The sequence below is a fragment of the Meleagris gallopavo genome, chromosome 17, assembly GCF_000146605.3.
Source record: "Meleagris gallopavo isolate NT-WF06-2002-E0010 breed Aviagen turkey brand Nicholas breeding stock chromosome 17, Turkey_5.1, whole genome shotgun sequence".
NCBI classification, from domain to species: domain Eukaryota; kingdom Metazoa; phylum Chordata; class Aves; order Galliformes; family Phasianidae; genus Meleagris; species Meleagris gallopavo.
In genome coordinates, this window is record NC_015027.2 from 11,435,105 (window position 1) to 11,452,545 (window position 17,441).

The following is a 17,441-nucleotide window of genomic DNA, read 5'->3' on the forward strand; positions in this document are numbered from 1 at the left end:
TTGAGCTTTCAGAGCTTAACCAAAAAAAAGGAGACTTGAGCAGAGCAAAAAGAGAGAACTGCAAAGAACATGGGTCGGAGAGAAATGGGAGCATCTTTTTTTTCCCCTATCAATCTTATCTCTTTCCCAGTTCCTCAGAATGCTGCTTTCAGCTCAGACCAGTGCAGAGGACCCAGTAACACGTGGCAGAGCCAAAGCCCACCCCTGACATCCATGGCTCCCAGCAGATGTGGAAAGGGATCTGGGAGGCAGAGCTGTATGGGGGGGTTAGGGGAAGTCTCCTGCCTGCCCCAGTCCTGGTTGGTTCAGGTAGTTTGTGGGAGGAAATACAAAAGACTGTTTTCTCTTCTGAGGCAGGCAGAGAGGTACAGTGCATCCTGCTGCACCTAATAAGACATCATCCTGCTAGAGGCTACTTTTATCTTTGTAACACTGTGTTTATTAAATTTCTTTTGTTGTGTTAATTCAGGGAAGATTCAGGTGAGGAATTAAATGTTATAGCAGTAGAACCTGGAAACTGTGGTCTGGTTCCTGTGTGGTTTGCTTCCTTTTCTTTAACAGTATTTCATTGGTGATATCCTGAAGTGAAAGCAGATTGTGAGAGCAAAATCCAGGGCTGTTCCTGGGATGTTTGTTTCAAAAGACTGTATGTTTCAAGAAATGTTCTCCTCTTTCTCCTGTCACTTTGAACGTGTCATGATAGTTCAGATTTGTCTAATAACATCCCCTTGTGTGCATATCCCAGCTGAGGCCTTTGGGATGATTAAGTCTTCCTTGATACATAAGTGGCATCAGACTCAATGACTCAGAACTCAAATTCTGCTCTCCTGCTGCTCTTATTTTTCTTTTTTCCCTCATTTCTCTCTGTCCTCTGTAGGAGGTCTTCAGTGTAAGGAAGTGCTTTTGTTATGCTGACATAACGTTTCTGTGGGTAATGCTCCTGTAAATCAGCCTTTGCATCACAGTGTTGGTAAAATACTCATTGAGCTGAGTGAGTGTGGGAATTATGTGTGATGAAGAACTGAGCTTGCAGAGTAGAGAGGCCCTGGCTGAGCTGGAAGTGGGTTTTGGGCCAGGCAGGAGAAAGATGGACTTCTGCTAATGAATATGTCAAGTTAGTGTGTTATTTCTTTTTTTTCCCCCCACTGCTGTTGTTTCACCCTACACATGTCATCCCACTGCAGGCACAAAAAGCCTCACAAGTACTGGGGAAGACTTGGAGTCTGTTACTTGTACAGGGTGATTGTAATTACACTGGAACTCCTTTTTTGCTTACAGTCACTCTGGCTCTGAGGAAGGATCTGTGGCTTGTGCTAAGTCTGGTGCAGAAAGAAAAGAAAAGAGGGTTTTAGATGTCATTTGGTCAAATCTATCTGGGAATTAGGGGCAGTCCTGGAGTGAGGTGAGCACTGAAAATGAGAGATCGTGAAGAGATGAACTCTCACTTCGGGTATGTTGACTCTAGAATGTGCTTACTCTGTAAATCTTGAATTTAGGGAATTGTTCTTCTTTTCAGAGCTGTAGGAGGGAGTTAGCAGAGAACCTGAACCTTCCAGAACAGAGGGTTCATGAGGTACAATGTGACTGGAAAGTGCTTGTTAGATGCTAGTCTCTGTGCTTGAAAACTGGTGCTGATATCAAAGTCTTAATAACTGAGGTGAAAATGTAGCTGGGTAGGTGTGACTTAGGCCAATAAACAAATACGGGTTCACAAAACAGCAATAAAAGCATTTACATGATGATAACTCTTTGCTGGGAGGGCGCGGCACAATCTTGACCTTGGGAATAGCTCCTGCAGCAGATTTGTGTGGCATCATAAAATAATTAGGTAGGAAGGGACCTCTGGGTCACCTTGTCCAATCCCTTCCTTAGAGCAGGACCGGCCTTGAAATCAGCTTGAATTGTTCGTGGTGCTGTCCAGTTGTGAACATGGCCAAGAGTGGGGATTCTGGAGGGAGAGGGGATTCTACAATTAGGGTGGCATTTTCAGGTGGTCAGCGGGACCCCAGGGCGTGCTGCAGGGAACGTGGCCAGCAGGGCAAGGGAGATTCCCTTCCCTTCTGCTCTGCCTTGGGGAGACCCCACTTGGAGCACTGGGCCCAGTGCTGGGCTCTCCAGTTCCAGGCAGACTGGGAACTGCTGGGAGACCCCTCCAGAGGGTGCAGAGCTGTCAGAGAGGTGGGAGAGTCCTTTGGAGAGATCTAAACCCACCTGGACGTTTCCCTGTGCAACTTGCTGTGGGGAAAGTGCTTTGGGAGGGCTTTTGGGCCCTGCAGGAGGCTGGCTGTGGGCTGGAATTTGCTCCCTGCTGCATGAAGCCATTGCTGGGTGAGAGGAGCAGCATTACCACGCTGGGCTGCACTTCCTTAACAGTATAGAGATCCTATTTCTGTGCCTCTGCTTCCATAACTATGACTTTTCCTCTTTGCTTACATTGATATCTGCTTGCCTCCACGCACCAAGAAATGTTTGTGTGTTTTTTTGTTTTGCTCTTTGGTCACCTGCATGCTTGGCTGAGTCCCGTGCACTGTCTGTAGCCCTGCCTTGCTCTTTATTTTTTTCCTTTCCTGACTTCTGTACACATCTGCATTTTCCCAGAGGAGGAAGCTTATAGTCTGGAGCAATTTTGTGCAAATCTTCATTATGTTTGTTTTGTAATCAGTGGGTCCTGAAGTGAATTATTTCTGCTTCTTTCTTTTTTTTTGTAGGCGATGCTGTTTCTTCTTTCCTTGATGCTTCAGGTTTTGAATTCCCAAATAATGCCACTTTTATGGATCATAGGAGCTTCCTTAACTTTTTCCTCTCCTCTTTACCTGCTCTTAAACAAAAGCAGCTCTTTGTGGAGCTGTTAAGCACTCTGTTCCAGAAAATGAAACAGAACTGTTTGACATCCGCTGAGCGCATGTGAGCTGCTCTGCTGCTGTTATGGTGCATCCTGGAGGAAAGAGGAGCAAGGAGATGGGCACTTACAACATCATTAACATCACTTCTGGCTGGTGGTCCAGATGGTGGAGGAAGCAGTGAGCCATCAAAGCAGGGAAGAGCCAAGCTGAAAGGAAATCACCCTTTCCTTTTTTCTTTTTTTTTAATTCTTTAGCTGTGGCTGTTGAAGCAAGCAGGACGTGTGAGAAACAGGGCAGGAACCCAGCACTACGGCTGCTATTGCTTGGGGGTTATTTTCTAAAAGCAGCAGAGATCATTTAGGATTATTTGTGAGCTGATCCGTAATTTCTCAAGGGGAAAACCCTACAACCTGTGTCTGTTCTGCAGTGTACTTGTAGATATTCCTAACAGAAGCACTGATGATGTGCTCCCAAGCATGGCTGCAGCTGGAATGCTTATAATAATGATTCTGTTGAATTTGAATCTCATCTTTTAAACACAGAGGGAAATGGCAGCAAATGTGATGGTTGGAAAAAGCAGCATTTTCTGCTTAATCACACTCTGAGTCTTCTAAATGGAATACATATGTCTAATGAAGTTGCCTCTGGAACTGTGTTTTGAAGCAAAGTAGATTTAATGATGCAAGTGTTGGGTCCTTTTCAAAATCATTTTTGAGAAACAGGTTTTTGCATGCTCTCAAATTAATTGATTTTTTTTTAATTTTTTTTTAAATTTACTGTCCTGTCACCAACAGGAGAATGCAATTCAGGCATTCAGTAATGTGTGTGTTTTGTCTCTTAGCCAGTTTGATGCAAAGGCACAGCAAAACACAATTGGCTTTGAATGTGCGTGTATTTGTGTCAGTTGCAAAACCAGGTTTGTTTTCAGAGTGTCTGTGCCATAAAATTCACCAGGTGCTCAGTCAGCTTCAGTCAGCTTTTGGAGAACGTGCTGCATGCGGTGTGAGATGCTGAGATGTGGGTCTCAGCCTGACTTGGGATATCTTCCCTACTTTGCCTAGGGAAGCAAGCCACTTACACTTCTTCCTCTTAGGGGAAAATAAATCTGTGTTTGTGTCTTCTGTGAACTCTGTGACTCGAACTTCCTTTTTTTTTTTTCCTGGGCCAAGAGAAGCGTTCTGGAAATAAGGTGTTTGATCTGTGGTGCTCCAGAGGCTCTAGCAGCCCTTTGCAGAGGGTTCATGTTAGTGATTATTTATTATTATTATTTATTTTTTGAGTGGTGCAAGTCACGTGGGGAAACATGTCCTGATCCTGCAAGGCCAGGGCATTTGAACTGAAGTTTTCACATTAAATGTGTTACAATATGTGCTCCCTGCAGTTACCAGTTGGGTTAACTAAAGGTACACTTTCCTTAGAGCAACGTGAGCGAAGATGTTCAGAAGCATTTTGGAGCGGTTTTGCAGTCTGTGAGAGGCTGGGGCTGTGACTTGGGCGAGGAAAACGTGCCTTGTTTTAATCCATCTCTTTGTGTTTCAGGTTTATTGCCAAGCCATGTGCCATAAACCTCGGCATACAAGACAGTGGAGCTCACAGAGCCCAGCCCAATGCGATTTTAGAGAAAGTGTTTACATCCATCACGAAGGTGAGTTTCACTGCTAGGAACAGAGACCTGCAAAGGTGAGGGTGTGGGTTTCTGTCTCCCACTGCTTTGTTTTAAGAAATGTGTTCCATCCACAGTGCATTCATCCATGTGTTCTTTATTTTCCATTGCATCTGACACGTCCGTCGTGTAGGAAAGTAAATTCTCTTTATGGCTGATCTGTGCTTTTGCATACAGAAGAATCTTTTTTGAATCAAAATTGTCCTCTTTTAAAATAAGAGTTTTCTTCCTTTAGTTCCCTGCTTTTGTCCCAGCTGTTACTGCTGTAATGGGCAGTAATTGTTGGTTTACAAAAAATTTGCCTGGCATCTTTCACTTCCTATTGGAAAAGCACTGCTCTGCTCTGACCTGCTTCTCTGCTTTCATTGGCCATCTGGGGGAATGCTTTCCTCTTCCTGTGCCAAGTGGAAGTCGCTTGCTTAAGTAAAAGCATTCTGTCCATGGAAGTGCGCCCTGACAAGTGGTGGGATGCTGAATGTTGGCAGCAGGTATTGCTTTTATTCTACATTTCATGGCTTTTCTCTTGCTTGAGCTGGCAGTGCTCCTTCACTTTAGAATGACAGAGCTGCGTGCTTTTGGATATTGACAGTTAAATCAGCACAGGTGGTGGGATAGATTTTCATTAAAGATATTGAAATGGAAGGCTTTATGTTCTCATTTGGTGATGCTGAAGTCCATTTTGAGCAGAGTGGAAAAAGCACTTGGTGAATGGAGGGGAAATTCTATAAAAACCTCAGGAGAACTCACCTCATGGGAACAGTGAGGTTCAGGAGCACTTGGGATGAGACATGAACAGGAAGGCCCCTGTGATTTGATGCCATTTGCTGGGAGGACTTTAATGCAGTGGAAGTCCTTGAAATTAATGTTGAGGAAACCCATGGAGTTGCGTGCTGTGCAATACTTATCTAGCTTCTGTGAAAACAGGGCTCTGTTTAACTATGCCAGTATGCTTGTGTGCTGTCAGATTTGGAGAATGGAAATGTAGGGTGGCTCTGAGGCAGAGGGAAGAGATTTCATTACTATCTGCAGTGAGAAAGTTCTGGTTTCAGTACTGCAAATCAGATGACAGATTATCTTGTTTTTCAGTTCAGCAATCTGGTGACTCTGTATTACATGGGCATTCTACATAGCTTTCTGGGTTTGTTTGTAACTTAAGTGGTGAAATGTGTTTATCATCTTTCAGTTGTAAGAGCTCCCTGGCAGAGCTTGTTAAAAGGACTGGTCTGAAACTAGCGTGGCTTATCTCACCATGGGCCATTGTAGAGGTAGTTATCAGGTTTTGTTCACTTTTTCTGCTCCTGTAAATCCACTGTCGTTGTTCAAACAAACAAACTGCCAGTAGAGTTTCCAGTGAGAGAACAGGGATGCATTCTTTATTGTGCAACTATTTCCATTTTCAAGTTTAATTGTATCCATGCACTCTAAAAGTAGTAATGGAAATGACGCCATCTCACTGATGCCTCTTTTGAATCTATAAACATCAGATGTGTTAAAACCGAATTCTTACTTTAAAGTTTCTATAAACTTCACAGTGAATACTGTCCCTTAAGTGTATTCAGCTGTCATCATCTTGAGTTTCAGACAGCCTGAGTCGATATGCATGTTAGGACAGGGCATTTTAAAGCCCTTCCTCTCCTCCTCCTAAGAAACAGAACTGCATTCTCTGTAGTGATATGCTGTCAAATGATGAAATAGATGAGGAAATGTTAAACCACAAGCATTCTGAGTACTTAAGTAATTAGTGGCTTTTGAGAGTTAAATATGAATGAGTATGGCAACAGGTTCCTGCTGCTGGCATAGTACTAGTGTCAGGGTTAAAAATGTACGTAGTGCCTTCGTCGTGGGTTTTGTCATCTACGCATGGATCCTACTGTAGTGTACAGAGGATGTCAAACTGCAAGTAGGTTGAGAAGGAGGAGAACTGACGTTTGTTTCATTTTCCTTCAGTCTCCAGATGGAAAAAGGTTAGAAGGCTTGTCAAAGCAGCTAGACTGGGATGTTCGAAAGATCCAACGCTGGTTTCGGCATCGGAGGAACCAGGACAAACCCACCACCATCACTAAATTTTGTGAGAGCATGTATGTTCATGCAGAGGCTGGGATGTGCCTTCATCTCAGAGCTCCAGCTCTTTGTTCTCTCTTCTCACTGAAATTGTGGTCAGCTGTTAACTTAAACTGGTGCCTGGGGCTTGGCTGGCGGGAGGGAGGGAAATTCTCCTCTAAGCGAGTGGAAGATGTGAGGAGGGCTTCATAGCATTCAGCTGTGTTTGATATACGTACATGAAAACCCAGAACACTTGCACAGGAGTTACTCTTGTCAGTGATGTACAGCTTGTGAGAGTGAGCCATGGCCATAAGGCGGGCAGTGACACTTCAGTGTGTGTGTACACATTTGCATGTGCACAATTCAGTAATTACACTGAAGACAAGTTGGCTGTCTGCACAGTTATGCTGTAGCATTTTTCCCAGGCACAGTGACCTTCTGGCTTACAGCGATGTATGTACCTCTATAGACACATCCTGGATTTCTCTGCTTTTCCCTTCAGTTCATTCCTTTGTTCTTTGTTTCTTTCTGAGAGCTTGTAGTTCCCCTGTTAGTGCAGTAGCATCTGAGTGCTTTTTTCCTGACTTGTTTCTTCTGTGCTGGTTTCTTTCCTTTCCAGTAATTTTCTTCATATTAATTCTTCCCCCAGTATGATTTTGCCTACTTAAAGCCACAAGGTAAGAAGGATAAATACGTGTATTAGGATACCTTCTGAATAACAGCTACTTTTCTTGTTATCTTGACATTGTATATTAAAGCATATGAATGTTGCATGCTCACTCTGAACTTGGCTGTCAGTGCAAACAAGTGTGGTGTGAAAACCCTCAAATGAATTTATCCTCACACAACATTTACAAATGAAGGATTAAGTAAGTGGGTGAATGCTTTTCAGGTGTCAGAACTACTTTTTTCAGTTGTTTCAGGTTTTGTTACAAATGTTAAACAGAAACTATTTCTGGTTCACCTTTTGTATTTTGTTTCTTTTTTCCAGGTGGAGATTTACATTCTATTTAAGTATATTTCTTTATGGAATCAGGTTTCTCTGGACGGTGAGTTGATCTGGCACACCCCTCCTCACCCTCCCACCTGGTTTTTCTGTGTGTTGTGCCACTGAGTTAGCACTGCAGTGCTGAAATTTCAGGGCTTTGACTACAGTGTCCCTTCTGTGCTTGCACCTAGCTTCAAACAAGGGCAGTTTGGTGATAGTCACCTCTGTGTGCCCTTATTTGAGATCCTGGAGTTTCTATGTAAAGGCCACTTTGACAGTAAAAGAAAGCTTCTAAACAAATCTGTCATTATGGAAATACTAGAAGTTCATTTGTTACGTTACAACAGAAAAGGACAGACCTGCCTTCTTGGTGTGGAGAGGTTTTGTTTTTTCCCATAGGGATACACATTTATCTCTGGGTCTTTATTATTAGACCTGCTTGCTGCTTCTTTGAATTTCTGTTGAGTTACAATTTGCCTTTGGGTGCAGAATGATTATTTCCAATTATTATTTTGTCTTACAGTAAATTTAGCGTGGAACGAAGGTAAAATTTCAGTGAACTGGAACTGTATTGGTTGATGCCTTAGATAATAGGGAATTAAAAAGACCAGCAGAATAATAAACTTGACTTTTCCCTTCAGGCACCCTGGTTTTGGGACACACGACAGTGCTGGTACAGCTACCCCTTTCAGGTAGGAGATAAAAACTTAGATTCAAATCTCCTGTGCAATTTCATATTTCTATTAATGACAGCAAGTTGTAGTTGGGTAGTCTCAATTCTTTCTCTCATTCTGTGGAAGCTACCCAGGCCTGGTAAGCTTCCCAAGTAGTGAAGAGCCATCCCTTTTGGAAGGCACAAAGATAACAGTGCTTTGTGTCTTCCAATTCTGATTATGTAGGTTTGTCAACAGTGGTGTTTTCTCAGATAGAGTAGACTCAACTCGTATTCATTTTGTGTTGTTTTTTCCTGCTGAGATTATAAAAAGTAACTTATTCACAGTGTTATTTTAATTATGCATCAAGTGTGATTGTAGAGAGGCCAACCAGTGTGGTTCAGTGTTTGTTTTTCCCAATCTAGGAGGCTGCAGTGTAATTTGTAAACATTGAACTTTATTCAAAACCTGAGATTCTCCTGTCAAACACGCAAGGTTGCTTGTGTGACTGAGCCTGTAGAAAGGCGGCTGTTGCTTAAGCTTGTGTTAACTAAGCCTTAATTCTGGATCTTTTAACTCATGCCTCATCATTCTGAAGGAACACAGCAGGAGAGAAAGGAAGGAAAAAGTAGTTTGTAATGTAAATTTTGAAGTAGTTTGTCTTCTAACTGTGCTGTCTTTGTTTGTTTTCCAGCCTCTAACATCCAGGCTTTATTATTATTATATCTTGGAGCTGGCCTTCTACTGGTCTCTCATGTTTTCTCAGTTTACAGACATTAAACGGAAGGTGAGGTTAACCAGAATTGCACTAACTGCTTTGCTGAATAGACCAGGCTAACAAAAACTGTGAATGTGCGTGGCCAGTAGAGCTGAAACGTAGTAATAACTCAATTTTCTTCCTCATTCACACCTCTCTGTAGCTCCTCTACTCATTATACAATCCTGGAGGAACGAGTTGCTGTGTGACCTGGTGTATCCTTGAGAGGCTCTTTCGACTTCAGGGGAAATAACAGAATCACTCAATACCTCCTAATAAACAGTCAGCAAATTGTTGGGAAAAAAAAAAAGATTTTAACTTTAAGGCTTTCAAGAGGACAGGAAAATAAAATGCTCCAAGCATTAGCTTGCTGAGCAGGATGAGAAAATGGCAAACACTGAAGCAATAATACGTGTTTTTGAAAATAATTTTTTGTCTTGTTGTGTCAGAATGATGACTGATCATGATTGCTGGAATCTGATTCTGTTGTGCTGCATTCTAGGATTTGGTTCATTGTTGCTGTTGGAAAACAGTTCATAGTAAATCATGGCTTATTGCTTCTGCTGTACATACTGCAAAGTAACAAAGTATTCCCATTCTTGCATCAGCTGTTGGGGAAAAAAGAAAAAGTGTTTGTTTTTTCTGTACTGGAATATTAGCTCCAAGATGCAAAATATCATGGAGCTGCAGAAAGGAAGTGAATAACAGCATCTGTGATACTGTTTACAGTATTTAATTCTATATCCTCTGTTACAGTCCCAAGGGTAAGGTGCACTGATGTAAAATGTAAGCGTTGTACCCAGGGGACTGAACTAGAAAACAGCCCTGAATTGCATTGAAAAAAGTTTTTGGAGCAGCCCAGCTCTTGCTGTTGGATTATCTTCTGTTCTGTGGCTGCTATGCTCTGGCAGGCTTTTGCATGCTGACAGCGGTAACAGCAGTGTACTTATAATTTGTGCCAAGTGCTGAAAAGACCGGCAGTGTGACTGTAAAGCCAGAGGGAACCAAAAATAAGGGCCGTATGTTGTCCTGTCAATCCTTTCAGAGGATTCTGCAGCCATACTTGTTTCTGTCTTGAGCGTTTGTGCCAAAGAGACTGTGCTGTGCCTGTGCATGCAGTTACAACTTCATAGAAGCACACATGCTGGGAGAGACCTTTCTGGAGCCTACAGTGATGGTGGCTGATGTGTGATGAGCTGTGCTTTGTGTGGAGTCTGAGTCTGAACTGAAGTCCTCTTGTGATTTCAGTTGGTCAGTTTTGTGGCTCTGCTCCAGGCATAATGTATTTGTTTGACAGCCAAAGGGTCTTAATTCATTTTTCTGTTTCCAGGACTTCCTGATCATGTTCGTCCATCATTTGGCTACAATTGGGCTCATTACGTTCTCTTACATGAATAATATGGTGCGTGTTGGAACACTCGTGCTGTGTCTCCATGATGCATCCGATTTTCTCTTAGAGGTGAGTTTCCTTTTCGGTCTTTCTGTACATAATGCTGGGGTGCTTTCAGGGAAGTGAGCAGACTTCCCCATTTTTGCTGAGCAGCATTAAACATGCTATAATATCTGCGTTGCTGATCCTGCTTTGTCAGCTTTTCCTCATAACTGCTGTAGTGCTGAGAATAATCCCTAAGTATTCCTAACTCCTTACAAGCATGATGTATTGAGGATTTTGGAGTTCTACAGCCTGGTAATTATGTGAGCGCACAAAGGGAGTAATATTCTCATGTTTCTCATCTCTTCTAGGCTGCAAAGTTAGCCAATTATGCCAAGTACCAGCGTCTCTGTGATGCCTTCTTCATGCTCTTTGGTCTTGTGTTCATTGTTACACGTTTGGGCATTTATCCTTTCTGGTAAGCACCTTGAACTGTAAGGTCTTGTTTGTCCTTCCAGTCCTTTAAGAAAAGCATTTGTACTTCTTGCAAGCAGTGCAGACTGTCCCTTACGGCAGCCTGAGGTTGCAGACGATCCAAGTGCTGTGTGGAGCAGTGCTTTTAAAGAGGAGTATGAAGAAACCTCTCAGCAGTCAGTAAGAGAGAGTGTGAGAAGTGACTGGAATCTTAACACACAGCTGGCCTCTCTTTCTGATGCTGCAAAGTGATGACAGTGCTCATTAGTGGAGCACAATCAGCTGCTATCTGAATAGCTCAGAGCACTGTTTGCTTCTCTTGACTTGAGAAGTTTTGGAAATAGTTACAGAAGAGGCATAATTTCTTGAAGTAAATTTAATTTCTGAGTATCTGGCTTAGTCATCAGTGCTGCTTTTGATTTCTTGTGTCCTGCCCTTGAGTCGTGACTGTTTAGAGCCTGAAATAGGTCTGAAGATCCTTGGGAGGTACAACCCTGGCTAAACAGATTATAGCTAATTGTTCTACAGTGAGGTTCTCAGTAAGTCAGGCTCAGTGAGGGTGGTCGTGGTTATGTTCTCCACCTTCTTTCTGTTGAAAGAGTGCACAGAAAATTTATGTCTTGGTATCAGAATTGCAATTAAAGTCTTTCTTGTTTCCCAGCGAATGCATCAAGGTAATCGAGATGAGGAAGGTTTTAGTACTCAAGTCTGCAGTTTCTTTCCCTTGACAGATGAGATTGTTGTCATTGTTCTCCTTGCTGTAGTCTGTTGTGAGGTGATGCTCTTGCATCATGCTATTACTCAGCAGCCCTGTAAATCTTTAATGTGTTTTCCACTGGCTGTAATGTAACTCCTCATCTTTATAGAGAAATCTGACAAGCTTGCTGTGGTATTGCAGACCTTATACTAGTTCACCTCACGTATATTCACTTCCCTATTTAGCAGTGTGAAGCACTGACAGACTTCTGGAGCTGCATACAATTCACTAATAAGCTGGCCACAAATTAACAGTTCCTGTAGCTGCACTTTGGGGCCTTGGGTTCTTCTTGGACAGGCTTGTTTCTCTTTTCCTGTGAAATGTTAAAAGCTATGCAAAACTAATGGTGCCTTTAAAGGTCTCTCCACGCATCTCTATTTCATGAAGTCTAAATTGTTTAATACATCTCTTAAGTGCTGGCAATAACTTCCAGCGATGAGAACAGCAAAACAGTCCTGAACGAAAGCAAAGTGCTTTGTCTGTGAAGCAGTTTGTTGTCTTCCAGCTTGGCAGGAGGAATCTGTAAAACTAGGAGGGAAGGGAGGGAGGCCAACTAGAAATAAAATCCCCATGATTTTTAAAAATGGGTGAAGGATGAATGTGTTAACAGTTGTTTTAGTGACCAGAGCAGTTTGACATCACTTCCTGTGAAGTTATTATAAACTCTGTTGAGAAGGAAATTGGCAGCAGATCTGTATGCGTAACCAAACTGCATAACATTCGCATCTTCTCCTGTTTGTTGCTCAGTTCCAGTGTTTCTAATTGGATTTAGTCTGTCTCCTAACTCTGGCGAGAGATCAGATGCATCACCGTTCTGACAGGAGCAAAGCAACAGATGCTTAAGTGAGATGCAAACTGCTGTGCATCTGGCCAGTCATCTCAGTGGAGAGCTGGAAGCCATACTACCAGCATAGCCGATCTGTAATGTGTTTCTGGATCTCTTAGGATTTTGAATACAACCCTATTCGAAAGCTGGGAACTGATTGGTCCTTATCCTTCCTGGTGGCTGTTCAATGGCCTTTTGGTAACCCTGCAGATCCTGCATGTCATCTGGTCCTATCTCATCGTTCGCACTGCCTACAAGGCCCTCGTGCGGGGAAAGGTAAGGTGTTGGGGGCTGGTTTGGGTCCCCTTTTCTACAAGCTCTGTGAAGGAAATAGGAGAAACGGAGCCATTAGCAAGGGCTGGTGCTAGTTCTCAAGGTAATTGCATCATGATTGCTTTGTAAAGCAGTTGGTTTCTTTTTTTTAACCCTAGTTGCTCTGCAGACCAGAGCTGCCAAATACATACAGAGGCAGGGATGCTTTCCTCTCTGTTCTGTTCATGCAAGGAAACAGCTCCATTTTGCATTACACTGAGATATGATGATGACTGCTTGTTGCTTTGTTTGGAGTTAAAGGTGGTAGAAAGCTCTTTTTCAAATAATCATTTAGGATGTCTTTCAGCTCCTAGCTTTCCAACATCTGCTGATTCTTGGGTTGCACTGAGAATTATTCATCTTCCCTTTTAGCAGTGAATGGCTTTTGGCTGCCAGTGGGAGCCAGGCATTGAGCTGCAGAAGCAAAAGACTCTCAGAAGTACTGGAGAGCAAGCTGGTTGTCACTGGGCTAATGGGTTGCAGTCTAGCTCCAGTCCTAACTATTCCAATTTTAGTTAGGGTGTGGGGGGGAAGCATTAGGAAGAGGGAGAGTTGAGACTCCAGCAGCTGGTAACTGGCAGATGTTATCCTAAGAGCAAACAGTGCTGATGTTTGTCTGTAGGCTAAGTTGCCAGGCTTAAAAGTTGCACTTCAACTGGAGGCGTGAGACAGGGCAAGCAGCCTAGGAACTGTTTGACACTCAGCCAGCCCATCAGAAGCCACTTCCTTTGCATCTACCAGAGTGCAACAGATGGTTTGCTAGCACAAATGCCTTTTTTGTCATCTATCTGATATCTTGATCTGAGTTTCTCTCACAGCTACACTTTGTGTTTGACTTCTTAGCTGCCCACACATGAAATGCAACCTTGAAATACATATCAGTTTATGACAGTGTTTGTCAGGGGAAAATGTATTTTAGAGCATGCACAGGAGTTTGTCATCTGTTCCCACAACTGCTACTGCGAGGCTCTTATTTTCTATGCAGCTGTTCCTACAGCTCAGGTCTGTGTCTTTTCCCTTTCCTTGCTTTTCTCCTGTCCAGGTGACCTAGCCAGAGAAGGGATTCTGAGCTTTGTCTTCTTCACTCTTTTCTCACTCCTTTTCCTCTGCTGTGCCAGATTGGAGCTGGACAGTTTCATCCTTTGCATGTAAGTGTGATCTATACTTCTGTTTCTACCCTGTTTCTATGCTGAGGGGAACACAAAGCTCTGGTCTTGGGGCTTCAGCTGGGTGGTGCCTTCTCAAAATGTTTGTTTCCCTGGCTGATGGCAGTGCTGGCCCTGATCCAGTTTTAAAATGCAGGTTCTCCAAAGGTCTGAGCAGTGTTTTGTGGCTTGTTCCGATGTCCTCACCTGTATGATTTGTAGGCTCACAAAGACTCTGATGTCTGTAGTGCTCATTAACACACTGCTGAGTGAAAGAGGACAGCAGAAAAGCAATCCTTTTTGTGAAAGCGATTGTGGGAAGAAGAGTGAGAGATCTCTGCTTCCTTCCATTGACCCTTTGAACTTCTAGTATAGGAGGAGGTTTTGGCTACAGACAAAAGCAAATATATCCAACAGGCCCATCAGAACCCATCCTGGAGATCATTATCTGGCTTTTTGCAACATCTTCCTTGGAGCTGAAACCTTCCCACCAGGTGCTGTTTGAAAGCCAGAACCCAGGCGCAGAACAAGCAGAGCAGAATCAAATTGTGAAGCACTTGAAAGCAATCTCCCCATAAAGTGCTTGCACATGAGGTGAATGAGGGGTGTTAGTTGCAGACAGAAGTGTGGAGAGCCTGCCCTAGGGGATGTAAAGCAGGAACCATTTGTGCATCCAGGTGGCAATGGTGAGTTTATGGCCCTGGAGCCCAGCCAGCGACCAAGGTGCTTATTTGCAGTTGGGGCCGGGCTTATGGTCCCTTCTTTTGTGTCCTGGTGCACTGCATTTCCATGGCACTCCCACAGCAGGTAGCAGCGATGTGAACCAGAGCTGTGCCTGAGGGTAGTTCCAAAGGTTCAGAACCACACATACAAATGCAGTGGCTGATTCTGTAGTCACCTTACAGTCAAAGCCATAACCATGGGCAGTTCCCCATAGGCTGAGATGCTTTTTCAGCTCCTGGGCTGGTGTTAGGTTGTTGTCTCTGTTCTGTAGCCTGCTGCCCAACTGTGCTGCTCCTCGTAAATGACTTCTCACGGATGAATGACAAGCAGTGAAAATGGGAGGCACTTTGTGCAAACAGTAATGTGATAAATATAGCTGGTTAATTTTTAAAATATCAAAGGCAGTCCCTGTAGGACAAAGTGTTCTTTCTAGAACTGATAGATATGTATTTTGTCATTGTATTTGCTGATTATTATGGTGTGAGAAGATTTATTATTATTATTATTGTTATTGAAAACAAATTTATCTGGAAAAGCAGCCTTTAACCAGTCTAGAATGCAACTCTTGGAAGACAAAAGCAAGCCAAGATCTCTGACGTCCTCTGATGTGGTGAACGTGAAGTGTGGTGCCTCACAGTGTACACTGTTCGGAAAGCAGAGCTCCTGATTCCCAACTGTCTTTTTCTACATCTGTCTTGTGTTCTGCATGTGATAACAGGCTCTTTAAGCTTTAAGTTAATAAGGGTGGGGTACAGAAGGCAGTTGTCACTGGGGCTGGTTAATCCCTTCCATACAACCCTCTACTGCTGTAACTTTCTGTGAATTTATCAAATTCTCTCCTCCCCTTTCCACTACCAAATCTCACTTGAATTGTTCAGGTATCCAAAGATGACCGCAGCGATGTAGAAAGCAGCTCTGAGGAGGAGGATGTGACATCCAACAGCACAAAAGGAGTTTTCAGCACTTCGAGCAATGGCTCCAACCGCATTAACGGCCACGTGGCCGGCGGGCAGTGGACAGAGGAGGAATAAGGCCCTGGGTTGGCCTTGAGCAAACACGAACTTGTCTCTACATATTTAGATGTGTTGAACTCTGCATTCCCAAGTGATTTTTAATCAAGATACCCCTTCCCCAGAAACCTCCAGCAAATCTGAAACGGGCATAATCCAGACCAGTCAAAGGCTTGGCACGACAGAAGGGAGAAAGCCAATTACTAGGGCAAAGAGCAAGCTGCAGATTTCACTATAAGCCATTTTGTACTTCAATCTTAGCCCCATCAACGTTTGCAGAGGTATCTTTGTATTTGACAAACTGGTTTGTACTGGGATCAACTCAAGGTGGAATGAGTTTGGGCTCAGCTGGCCACGGTTGGTGAATGCACTGCCAGCGACGACGGCTCATTCAACGCGGGGTCAGCATCGTCTCCTTGGTGCACTCCATAAGCTGCTCAGAGCACGGGGAGTGCCTGGTTTTCTGCTTCCCACATACTGGCTGCAGCAGACTCATCCCGTTGTGCTACAGCCAAGCTCTGCTGTTGCGTTGTGCTACAACAGAAAAGTTGCTCCAACTTCTCTGGGGTGCTCTGTGCTAAGGAGGCTATAGCTTGTTAACTCTGCTATCAAGAGGGACCAGGCCAGCATTTGCTGCCTCTTCTGGTGCTGAAAGCCCCCCTGAAGCCTCAGTGACAGCCATCTGAAACAGGGGAGGGGATTCCTTATTGCCCCTAAGACAAGTATCACAATATGTACCTTTTAAATCTTTTTTTTCTTTTGCAAGTTGTGGTTTTGAAGACATTTCTAGATCTGCTGGGTGCAGTTGGCTGAGCGAGGAACTTGAGGGCAGACCAATGCTGGGGGCTGTTCTCAGCTTTCCACATAATGAGGGGTTTTGGTCCTGCTCAGCTGTGTTTTAGGACAGAAGTTAGAATGGTGCTGCTCTCATTCTGCAATTTTTGTGGAGGAAATCACTGGGCTGGAAAAGCAGCCACACTGTGGGCTCTGCTTCTTTTTTTACTCGATGGTACTTGGGGGCAATGGAGGACCTGCATGTCAGTCACGAGCAGAATTTTGGAAACTTCTTGAGTTGTTACCGTTTTATACTGTTGTTTACTCTTATCTCGATTAAAAAAACAAAACAAAAACAACAAAAAAAATCCAACAAAGCATTTCAGAACTGTTTCACTTAGTTAATTTGAAGAAAATGAAATCAGTGACTTCATCCTGGTGCCCAGCAGGCTGACTGTGAACGAGCAGTGTGCCCTGGTGGCCAATGGGACGATAGGGTGCACTGCACGGTGCTGGACCAGCAGGGTAAGGGAGATTCTCCCTTCTCTGCACTGAGGATGATACTAGGCCTAGTGCTGGGCTCCCCAGTTCAGGGCAGACTGGGAACTGCTGGGAGAGCCCCGTGGGGGTTGCAGAGCTGGTGGGGACAGGCTGAGCGCCCGAGGGTTGTTTATGTGGGGGAAAGAGGGCCAAGAGGGGATCAGATCAACGCTCGGCAACGTCTGAAGGGTGGGGGTCAGGAGCACGGGGCCAGGCTCTTTTCAGGACTAAGGGCCACCGGGTACAAACAGGAACCAGAGAAATTCCACCTGAACAGAAGGAAAAACTTCCCTGAGGAAACCCTGGCACACAGTGCCTAGAGAGGTCGGGGGGCTCCTCTGGAGACCCAAACCCACCTGGATGCTTCCTCTGCAGCCTGCCGGCAGGGTTTGGGTTCAGAGGGCCCTTCCCCGTGGTTCTCACAGCGGCGGTGCTGACCCGAGATCCCCGTTCTCCTTTCCCGTGGTGAAGCGCGTTTTTAGGAACAAGGCCGTAGCGCCCCGCTCCCCCGCAGACAGCCGCACAACCACACTCGGGCGTTCTACGTGGTTTTATTGCGCT

General features: G+C 44.2%; 1 protein-coding gene across 1 annotated transcript in view; it reads left to right on the top strand.

Annotated features, from left to right (window-relative positions):
- CERS5 (ceramide synthase 5) overlaps positions 1–16,696 on the top strand; it is an 18,312-nt gene extending 1,616 nt beyond the window's left edge. Inside the window, exons 3-11 of the mRNA XM_031555917.1 lie at positions 4,383–4,488; positions 6,454–6,584; positions 7,541–7,598; positions 8,179–8,229; positions 8,885–8,977; positions 10,278–10,406; positions 10,691–10,797; positions 12,496–12,652; positions 15,435–16,696. Coding sequence (XP_031411777.1) covers positions 4,383–4,488; positions 6,454–6,584; positions 7,541–7,598; positions 8,179–8,229; positions 8,885–8,977; positions 10,278–10,406; positions 10,691–10,797; positions 12,496–12,652; positions 15,435–15,587 — 985 coding nt within the window. The 3' untranslated portion in view covers positions 15,588–16,696. The remainder of the gene's footprint in view (positions 1–4,382; positions 4,489–6,453; positions 6,585–7,540; positions 7,599–8,178; positions 8,230–8,884; positions 8,978–10,277; positions 10,407–10,690; positions 10,798–12,495; positions 12,653–15,434) is intronic.
- Positions 16,697–17,441: the final 745 nt, after the last annotated feature.